The sequence below is a fragment of the Terrapene carolina genome, unplaced genomic scaffold, assembly GCF_002925995.2.
Source record: "Terrapene carolina triunguis isolate 2854851 unplaced genomic scaffold, T_m_triunguis-2.0 Scaffold569, whole genome shotgun sequence".
NCBI lineage: Eukaryota > Metazoa > Chordata > Testudines > Emydidae > Terrapene > Terrapene triunguis.
In genome coordinates, this window is record NW_020664920.1 from 484,834 (window position 1) to 495,600 (window position 10,767).

The 10,767-nt window shown below is 51.8% G+C and overlaps 2 protein-coding genes across 2 annotated transcripts in view; one reads left to right on the forward strand and one right to left on the reverse strand.

The window, feature by feature from the left end:
* NRBP1 (nuclear receptor binding protein 1) overlaps window positions 1–10,355 on the forward strand; it is a 92,506-nt gene extending 82,151 nt beyond the window's left edge. The window contains exons 12-17 of the mRNA XM_024194670.3: window positions 8,435–8,485; window positions 8,615–8,750; window positions 8,841–8,894; window positions 9,294–9,357; window positions 9,433–9,488; window positions 9,734–10,355. Of these exons, the coding sequence (XP_024050438.2) occupies window positions 8,435–8,485; window positions 8,615–8,750; window positions 8,841–8,894; window positions 9,294–9,357; window positions 9,433–9,488; window positions 9,734–9,832 (460 nt within the window). The 3' untranslated portion in view covers window positions 9,833–10,355. The remainder of the gene's footprint in view (window positions 1–8,434; window positions 8,486–8,614; window positions 8,751–8,840; window positions 8,895–9,293; window positions 9,358–9,432; window positions 9,489–9,733) is intronic.
* IFT172 (intraflagellar transport 172) overlaps window positions 10,321–10,767 on the reverse strand; it is a 107,571-nt gene continuing 107,124 nt past the window's right edge. The window contains exon 38 of the mRNA XM_026659084.2: window positions 10,321–10,506. Coding sequence (XP_026514869.1) covers window positions 10,321–10,506 — 186 coding nt within the window. The remainder of the gene's footprint in view (window positions 10,507–10,767) is intronic.

Consider the following 10,767-nt stretch of genomic DNA (forward strand, 5'->3'; position numbering starts at 1 on the left):
GTGCATGTACACCTACAATGGAATCCGCACTGACAACAAACACCTCGACAAACCACAGTTACTGTGGGGTAAGTAAACAAAAAGGAAAGCAATATTCTCACCTGATCACCTGGCTCCAGGAGCTGGGGCTTCAAGAGAACATGAAATATTGGGATAGGTGGCAACACTGTTGGGGAGGGAGTGTCTGCTTCCTTTTGGAGAGGACCTCTGTCCCTTTTACCTTTAGAACACCACCCTGGTGCTGCACAGGGCCCTGCTCTGGGCGCTTACGCTACGTGTCGGACCTGGCTTGTCATGTGGGGGTGATGGGAGGCAGGAGGGGTGGGGTTGGGCGGATGAGGGTCGTAGCAGTTTGATTCCCCAGACACTCAGCTGAGGCAGGTGCCCTGTGTGTGAGGAGATGGTGGTGTGGTATCTGAGGTTTGTGCAGCCATATAAAGCAGGAGGCTCTTGCTGCGTGCCTGGCAGTGTGTGGAGCATTCAGGAGGGCTGGGGAGTGCAACAAATTAGGGGCTGGTCACCAGGAGGCTTTTCTGTGAACAGCTTCTCATTCACAAGAGAGGTGCCTCTCACCTCTGGGATCTGCATTGTTCCTGGAGGGTCCAAGACTAAGCCCAGCCTTCAGCTCAGGGCACCAAGAATCCTGCTGCCAGAAGTGGAACAAGCTGTACACCGTTTCCAATCACATCGACTGCTTCAACCTCCTCGTTGCACCATTCCCCTAGAGCATTGAAGAGGAAATTGCTGGAATCCTCTCGAAAAGACTCTAGAAAGTGGCCTTCCAGCCCTCTGGGTAGAGAATCTACCCCTAACAGACGGTCTCTGATCAGGTTGACCATTTCAGCACCTACTGATCTCTGACTCAGTACCCACAAGGCCGCAGGTTCCTCAGTTACTGTCACCACCAGTAAGCCTAAGGACTCTGAGTTCTGGCTCCAGAAGATTGGCACTGTTGGGTGATTGAAGTGGCAGAGAGAAGCCCAGCTCTGCTAAATTGCTACCAACCGTCTGCAAGGACCTCAGTACCCAGCACTTTGGCTCCGCAGAAGACCAGACTGACAGCTACTGGTCATTCATCGTAGGGCGTACGAACTTTGGTACCTTCGGCACCGTCTGCCACAGTCACCTCTGCCCAACTTGCTTCATCAGTACCACTCACTGTTCCGGTACCTCAAGAGATTTAGATTTCCTCGAGACATGGCAGTAACAGAAATGCTTGAATCGCCCCTGTTCAGCACCAACCACATCTTGTTCCTCAAAGATTCACCGGTACCAACGGAGTCTCTGCTTATTTCTATGACTGCTCCACCTCTATCAAGTGAGGAGGAGGAAGATGATGGGGACTTTTCATCGGTCTCCCACATTTCTGTCTGGGGCTCTCCCTTCCATTATCAAGGAACTATTTATCCTGAGACCTCTAAGGAGTTGGACAGTCCTCGTGAGAGTCATGCTCCATGCTGCTGGTATGGACACCGTGGGGTGCCTCCACCCATGCCCTACGTACCACCTCAGTGGCCACACTGGGACCCTTGGATGGCTTACTGCCAGCAATTCTCCTGGGCCCCTAGTGTTCTTCACCAAGAGAAGAGCAGACAGTCCCCACCAGCCTTTCTCTAGGGTTTCTGATCCACAAGAGGAGACCTTTGAGGAGCCAGAAGGGAGACTGGACAAATTACCCCTACAACTAACATCTCTTCCTCCTCCCCAGACAAAGTTGTCATGCCTCCTTCGCTGTCCTTGGCTGACGATTTTAAACAGTTTCAGACCTTTATTAAAAGGGTAGTGGACTCATTGCAAATTCCACTGGAGGAGGTTAAGAAGTCGCAGTATAAATTACTTGATATTTTGCAGACTTCATCATCTGTCCATGTTGCGCTACGCATTAACAAGGATTTTAGACCCTGCAAAAATAATCTGGCATATCTCAGCCAAAGTACCGCATCTATAAGAGGGCGGACAAAAAATATTAAATTTTTTTATATAAAAATATTTCCTCCAAGGTCTCAGAATTTTTATTTTCACATCCATCCCCCAACTCCCTTGTGGATGATGCTGTGAATGAACGCTGCAGACAGCACCACACTAAATCAACTCCATATGGTAAATATTTAATGTGTCTTGATTTTTTTTGGCCATAACTCATACTCCTTGGCTACCGTTACAATTTAGGATTGCCAGTTATCAAGCCCTCCTGGCGAAATACAGCCGTACTAACTATTGAGCATCACCCAGAAGACCAGAGGGAGCAATTCCAGGCAATCATCGCAGAGGGGCAACTGCTTGCAAGACCATCTCTGCAGGCGCCTCTGGACACCACTGATACAGCCACTCATTCTATCTCCATGGCAACAGTCATGAGGAGGGGCCTCCTGGCTTCAGTTCTTGGGTTTTCCGAGAAGTTCGATATACAGTTGAGGACCTTCCTTTTGACAGATCAAAGTTGTTTGCAGAAAAAACTGATGAATCTTTGCATACCTTAAAAGACTCTAGAGCCATCTTGCACTCTTCGGGAATGTACACCCCTGCACAAAAAAAGGTTCAGTAAATCTCAGACGCACAGAGCTCACATCTCACCCAGTTTCTCACCTCCCAGAGGGATTACAAACCTCTGCGTAAGAGACAACGGTTCCAGAAGGAGAGACCAGTAAACCCACAACTTTGAAACACTAATTTGGATGGGTTGATTGGGGTGCTGAGTTACCACCCCCATTCTTATCTGCTGCAACAATCTGCACGTCTCCCTCGCTTCAGCGACTGCCTGGCTCATTTCCATCAAAACTGGGACCATATTGCTACAGACAAGTACTGGAGATCATTTCAACAGGTTACTTCATTCACTTTACCTCTGTTCCCCCATTTCCCCCGTCCCTCCTCAGGGACCCCTCTCATGAGCACCTTCTGCAACAGGAAATCGACTCTCTCCTGAATCTGGGTGCTATAGAACCAGTTCCCACACAACACTGAGGGGACTTTAGTCCAGATATTTCCTGGTTCAAAAAAGATCTCAGATTACTCAACAGATTTGTAACGATTCAGAGGTTTAAAATGGTAACTTTTACAGCAATAATTTCCATCATTGGACCAAGGGGACTTGTTCTTGGCACTCAGCTGTCAGGGTGCTTACGTCCGTATAGCAATCCCCCGCTCCCACAGAAGGGGCACACACTTCACTCTGAGTCAAGAATACTTCCAGTACAGGGTGCTCCTGGTCGGTCTCTCGTCTGCGCCCAGAGTGTTCTCAGAAGTTCTTTCTGTGGTAGTGGCTCATCTGCGCAAACAAGGAATTCTGATTTTTCCCATACCTTGATGACTGCCTGCTCAAAGGGCCGTCCTTCAATGACACTTCAATGGCCACTTGGAGGTCGTAGACCTATTTCTCAGACTGGGACTACAAATAAACATCCAAAAGTCCACCTTAATCCCAATACAACATCTGGCATTCATAGGCGCTTATCTCGATACGGTAACAGCCAGAGGATTCCTGCCTTCCCACAGGTTCATACCCCCAGCCAGTTTAGTCACTATGGTTCAAGTCAGCCGTCAAACATCGGCCAGAAATTGTCTTCAGCTATTGGGACGTATGGCAGCTGGCACGTTTGTAATAAATCACGCGAGACTTCACATACCCTGCTTCCAAAGGTGGCTCAGAACTGTTTATTCACCAAGCAGACATAGTTTAAACATGCTACTCTCATGCCTTCGGTAGTAAAAAATAAATAAAAATCCCTCGACTGGTGGAAGAACCCTCACAGTGTTTGCACAGGGGTTCCCTGCGCTCAACCATCTCTAACATCCGTAATAACAGATGCGTCCCTACTGGGATGGGGAGCCCACTCGGTGCTCTCACTGTTCAAGGCAGGGAGTCTTCTCTCGAGTCCACCCACACGTCAACTTGCTAGAACTGAGAGCAGTCAGAAATGCCTGTGTCCATTTCCTCCCACTGATCAGGGGCAAATACATAATGATGGACAACATGTCATGCGTGTTTTATGTAAACTGTCACGGGGGAATGAGATTGCCTTCCCTCTGCCCCGAAGCAGTGAGACTGGAATTGGTGCAGATGAAGCCAGATCAACGACTCAGCATCTTACCTCCCAGGCGTACAGAACACCACAGCGGATGCCCTCAGTAGACGCTTCTTACAAGATCACGAATGGGAGACAGATCCCACTATACTCCAATGCATATTTCACTGTTGGGGTGTCCCACAGATAGTCTAGTTTGCCACAGCCAAAAACAAGAAATGCGCCCAGTTCTGCTCACGAGGTGGTCTGAGTCACCGCTCCCTGGGAGATGCCTTTCTCCTTCGTTGGAGTCCAGGACTTCTGTATGCATTTCCCCCAGTTCCCCTGATGTCCAAGCTGCTGTTCAAGACATAGCCTAGGTTATTTGTGTAGTTCCGACGTGGCCGAGACAAACATGGTTTCCTTATCTCACTCAGCTCGCTGTTTGTCAACCACTCCCTCTCTAGATTGTGCCTGTTTCCTCTCTCAGGATGCTGGTCAAATCTGCCACCCCAGCCTTGGGGTTCTCTGGCTCAAGGCATGATTCGCAGGGTTTAGAAACAACTTGTTCTGGGGATATAAAGGGAGTGCTGTTACATAGCAGGAAACTATCTACTTGTGACACACACACCCAAAAGTGGATGAGAGTCAAACATTGGTGTGACTTTAAAACACCTTTCACCTACATCCTCTCTGTTATCATTTGTGCTAGATTATGTTTTAGAACTAGAAATGACCGGATTATCTTTAAACTCTATTATAAAGGTGCATTTGGCAACTGTGATGGGCTTCCAGCATATGATTTTTCTGTTTTTGCTCATCCTACAACTAGGAGGTTTCTCAAGGGACCGGACCATAGGTGCCGACTTCCTCTCTGCCTGGTGGGTGCTCAAACCCCCCACCCCCTCCCTGCACCACTGTAGCCCCTTCCCCAAAGTCCCCTTCCCACCCTAGCCCATATAGCGTCAGCCCATTTGCCGGCACTGAAGTTAGGCTTACTGCTGTAATTGCCAGCATTGCCTTTGGAGCCTTTTTAAAAAATAATTGGTGTTGCATTTGCAATCTGCCAGTAATCTGGTGCAGAGGCTGTTCTAAGTGATAGGTTACATACCACAATTAGTACCTGCAATTTCATATTTGAGTTCCCTCAGAATCCTTGGGTGAATATCATCTGGTCCTGGGGACTTGTTACTGTTTAGTTTATGAATTTGTTCCAAAACCACCTCCACTGACACCTCAATCTGGGACAGTTCCTCAGATTTGTCCTCTAAAAAGGCTGGTTCCGGTGTGGGAATCTCCCTCATTTCCTCAGCCGTGAAGACCAATGCAGAGAATTCCTGTCTAGCTGGACCTGTGCATATTTCAGAGGTAACTCTGTGGTCTCAATGTGTGCCAAGAAGAGGGCTTTTTCCGGCTCTGATGGACGTTTTGGGGATGGGGGAACCTGTATGGAAGGACTGGTCCCCACCTTAATCAGAATGGACCTGAGCTGCTGGCACATACGATGAGGCATTAGAGGGTCATTTCAGCTGAAAGCGGGTGTGCGCTGAGGAGTTTGTCAGTCACACTGACGTGTGTGAGTTGTTGGTAATACACTGGTGTCTGTATCCAGCACAGGAGAGGATGGACACTACAGCAGGGAGAGACTCAGAACCAGAGCCATGGAAATGCTGTGAAGTCTGTAGGATATCCGCTCAAGGAGTTAAATCAAAACAGACACCTAGTCAAATATAAAAGCTGTAAGCATTTATATACAAATGCAAGAGATTTAAAAGCAAAACCAGGGGAATTTCTTAGAATGCCTGGCAGCGGCCAAGAGCCATGATGTAACAGCGTTAGGGAAACGTGGCAGATTGATGAGAAAACAAAAGGGATACAGTCATACCTGGCTACAAACGGAACAGGGAAGAGTAGGACAGAGAGGTGGGGGAGCAGTCTTAAGTCGCACACAGGAGCATCGCTGTAGACAGTTCGGTGAGACCTGGGCTCTGTGCAGTGCAGTCAAACAAGCAAATGGCACGTTAGGTTGCATCGAGAGTGGGGTAGTGAATAGGGAACATTCTAATGCAATTCTGTAAATCAGTGGTGTGGCCTCATGTGGGCTCTGTGTGGAGTGCTGGTCACTGATGTTTTCTGTGTTACCCCGGGCTACAGGGTGAATCGCTCCCACCTGCTTACAGTGCAAGGGAGTCTTCTCTGTGCCCCCTGGGGGGAACCTGCCCCAAACGAGCAGCTGCTGTCAACACAAGCAGCCCACTCTAGGCTCTGCAAGCCCCGTTCTTTCCTTCTGCAGGCGAACAAGTGCATGACCCAGCTCTTAGGCTCCCTAAGTGAGCCTTGGAGTCAGATTGCAGATAATCTATGGGGCTAGTTAACCCCATGAGTTCTGCTCTGTCCCTGGGGCACAAGTACCCCCAGCCTGTCTGTACACACCACTTCATTACACTCAAGTGCCCAGTACCGCAACTTCTGGACACCCACAATATGCAGAGATTCGCTGCCTCTGTGGAAGCAGCATCCCCCTTTCACTAGCATCACCAAAGATCCGCCCTGTCCTTGGCACACGGCACTCAGCCATGGCTCTAGTAAAACCCAGTGGAAGTTTGGGACAAAGCCTGAGAGATTCAAATAGCAGTGAGTAGAAGGGCTGGAAACATCAGGTTACAGGTAAAAGAAAAATCGAAGATGCCCTGTGGAGTCTACATGTGTTAGCAAGTTCCTTTCTGCTCTGAGGGATTTCTCACCCAATGGTCGGTCTGTGCAGCGCCTGCCCAGTCCAGAGAGCTGGGAGCCACTTTCCATGAGACACTCATGCTGGCAGCATGTCACTTCTGTAATGGACAACATCTCCTGTTATACAGAACCAGACCTTTTTCTCTCCTTTGTAATCAGCTTGTCCCTGGTCGTCCCCCTGTTCAGGGTCTTTTTCTTGGGTTCTTTTGTGCTTTGTAAGAGCCCAAGCCTGCACCTTGTCTAGATCGTAAACTCTTGGCGGGGCTAGGTAGAAAGACATCAGTTGTTGTCACGTTTGCTTGAGTGAGCTCTGAGAACCACCCCGCCTGCCCAGTTTCACCTCTAGCAGTTTTGGGACACAATATTCCACCTGCCCCATGACTCTTAATTTCTTCCACATGCACATCCCACAGTAACCATGACAACCAGCGAATTCGTAGTTTTCGGCAGGGACCACATGGTCCCCTTTGCTGAAATAGCATGAAGATGACAATCACAGGGAAAACATGCCCATCTGGGCATACCTAGGCAAGTCCCAGGGTATGTACTTAACTGTCTACCCCCGACTGTGGCCAACATGGGGTACTTGGATCACCTTATCTCCCAGGATATTGCAGAACTGGAAGGGGTTCAGAGAAGAGCAATGGGAATGATCAAGGGCCTGTAAAAACTCTCCAGGAAGATGGAAGAGATTGGGATTTTTACCTTAGAAAGGAGATTAATAAGAGCAGACACGACAGAGAGAAAAATAGTAGAGGAGGGAGAGCGGGAACATCTCTTCTCCCTGCACAAGAACGGCGGACTTCAGTCCTTAAAAGGAAAAGGAGAAAAGGAAACACTTTCTCTCACGCACGCAGAACCCGATGTGTAACTAGCCTGCGGAACACTCTGCCACAGGAAGTTGCTGAAGCCAGAATTTAGTAAGCTGCAAAAAGGGACTGGACACTTGTGGATCAAAACTATTCAGCATGATCACAGTCGATGATAACTGTGGCAGCAACATTAAACCTCTTGGTTCAGGGCTTACATCAGTCTCTAGCTATTAGATAGCATGGTGAGGTCTATGTGGGGGGGAAGAGTATCCCACATCTGCTACCCCAGGGTCTCTCCTCTTCCTCAGCACTGTCAGACAGGGAACCTGGTCTGATCCAGTCGGGAGGCTCCTATGTTCATAAGCATCCTTTGGTAGGTAGGTGCTACTGGGTTGGTTCCCAAGTAAGTCCTTAAATTACAAAAATCTTGTTTTATATGGACAGAACTTCTGCCTGTTCTACTGGCAGTTCTGCGTTCTCCTTCTCCCCGAGTACGGCACGCGTGATGGGGAGAAAAGCTGGGCAGCAGTGACTTCTCTGCTCTCCTCGTTCATCCCTCCCTGGCATCTGCTAAATGGCTGCAATACAATTTGTGATGCGTTAACTGCTGTTCAGCAGGGAGATGGGGCCCTACCATTGTGTTAGGGCTTGTTAATTTCCCTTCATGCTACTAGTGTGTTCAGCTTTGGAGAGCTCCTTGGAGGGCCCAGGCTGGAGGGCTGGGCTTAGGCCTGGAGCCTCCAGCCTCTGCACAGGGGAGAGGCTCTGCCTCCTGGTTGTAATGAGGAGAGAACTGTCAGGCAAGCCCCCCGGCACTGGGCAGGGAGGGAGGAGGCACAGGCTGGGTTTGGCTTGGCCAGTGACTTCACTGCCTTCTTTTTTCAGCTTCTCCCAGTCCCCAGCACTGGAGCTGGACAAGTTCCTGGAGGATGTGAGGTAAGAGGCCTTCCCCCTCCTATGCTGTGAGACTCCCCTGCCTGCAGCGGGCCCTGGGCAGGTCCCTGGATGCTGCTTCTGCTCACCGGGAGAAGGCAAACGCCCTCCATAACGCTGCTCCTCTTGCAGGAACGGCATCTACCCACTCACAGCCTTTGGGATGCCTCGGCCCCAGCAGCCCCAGCAGGAGGTGGTGAAGTCCCCCATTGTCCCCCCGTCAGTGAAGACCCCAACGCCAGAACCTGCTGAGGTGGAGACCCGCAAGGTGAGAGCGGGAGATGCTGCTGCTCTCCCTCTAGTGTCTGCACCGTGCAGTGACAGCTGGAGTCACATGGCCTCTCTGCTTCCCTTTCAGGTGGTGCTAATGCAGTGTAACATTGAGTCAGTGGAGGAGGGAGTCAAGCACCATGTACGTTTCCATCTCCCTCTTGCACACGCATGCTCTGCACGGCCGGGGTCTAAGGCACCTGCTCCAAGGGTCTCTGCTCTGCCTTGGCAGCAGTAGTGGGGTGAGCGGAGCTGGCTCCAGTTTGCAGGCCCCAAAGCCAGGGCAGAGCGTGGCAGCCCACCTGGTGCAGCGCAGTCCCTGCGGGATGAGCGCGTGGCATTTCCTGGCTTGGGTGTGGTGCATTCTGTCCCGGGGGAGCGGAGGGGGTTGTACTGGGCCTGCTCCAGGCACTGCTCAAAGTACTCCCCACCCTGCCCCCCACCGTAAAGGGCACTGGCCACCAGGGCTGTGGGGGGAGGGGCTTCCCCCCAGATCATGCAGGAATTGCAGCTCCTTCTCATGCTCACCTTTCTCCTGCAGCTGACATTGCTGCTGAAACTGGAAGACAAATTGAATCGACACTTGAGCTGTGACTTACTGCCCAGTAAGTACCTGCCCTTCCCCTCCCCTCCCCGGGGCGTCCCACCAGTCCAGGACTCACTCCTCCGCTCTCTCGTAGGTGACAATACCCAGGAGCTGGCGGCTGAACTGGTGCAGCTGGGATTCATCAGTGAGGTGAGCTCCTGCCTCACCCCCACTGGCACGAGGGGGAACTGGCTGCATGGGCTCCCCCCTCGCCCCCCAGGCAAGCTTGTTCCTGTGTCAGCCCCCTCCCCTCAGGGTTTCTTGTCCTGCCATCCCACCAGTCTTCCCCTTCCCAGGGCCAGGCTCCTGCTGCCCCCTCACCCCAGTCTCTCAGGTGTGGGCTGGGTCAGCCCCATGGCCCAGCCACGCTGCTCACTCTGCCCTGCTCTCCCTAGGCCGACCAGAGCAGACTCAGCTGTTTACTTGAAGAGGCGTTCAGCAAGTTCCACCTTGCCCGGAACGGAGCCCTGACGGCGGTGACCGTGTCGTCCTAGCAGCCCCTCCAGGCTGGCTGGCGTTGCTTAGTTGCCCGTGATCCTTTTCTGAGTCTGTCCATCTGTGTAGGCACCAGCAAGACCCTAGACGCTGCGCTTGGAAGCTCATCCTGCATGTGCCGTCGCCAGGCCCAGCGACAGTCTGCCCTGCCTACCTATTAAAGGGGACTTTGCGAGTCAGTATTATTTCAGCCGTGTTTTGTTGGGATGGTGTGGGGCGGCGTGGCCAGCCGGGCCGCGGGAATGTGCATGGCATTTGGTCTGTTGGAACTGTACAAAGGTTGGTGGGTTTTCTTTTGCACAGGACAGAAATCTTTTTATTTAAAGGTAGGAAAGAGGGGAGCCCCTTACCCCCATGTGCACCACATCTGGCATCTGCCTCTAGCACCGTTCTGTATTCACCCCCCAGGGCAGGGGTGAGGGGGGCTCTGCAAAGCGCCCTGCTCACCCTCGCCCCAGCAGCCCCTTGGTGCTTCTCCATCACTTGTTTACGTGTTGCACAGCAGCTTGGCAGGGGCAGGGCAGGGGCTGGAGGGGCGACTGCTCTCCTGGACCTGGAGCGAGCGGGGCAGGGGTGTGGCTGGGAGCAGGTGCCTGGAGCACTCGCGGGTGTCCCATAGTGGGCTCCTCCCACTGCTGACACCGAAGCCCCCGTCTGAGACCGGGCCCTGGGCCTGGGGAGGGGCAGCTGTGAGCGTGCAGAGCCTTAGGACTGGATTTCTGCCCCACTTCTCCCCGGGGCGGGGAGCTCACCTGAGCAGGGGCCTTGTCTCAACCACTCCTCTCCCTGCTGCAGCCCCATCCCCAGAGCCGGGGCCTCTGCTCTGGCAGCTGCTGCTGCACCTCGGAGCCTCCTGTGTCTAGTTTCTATCAGTTCCTATTTTTAATAAACGGTTTTGTAAATAAGTAAATGCTGCTTCTTTGCCATGTGTGCT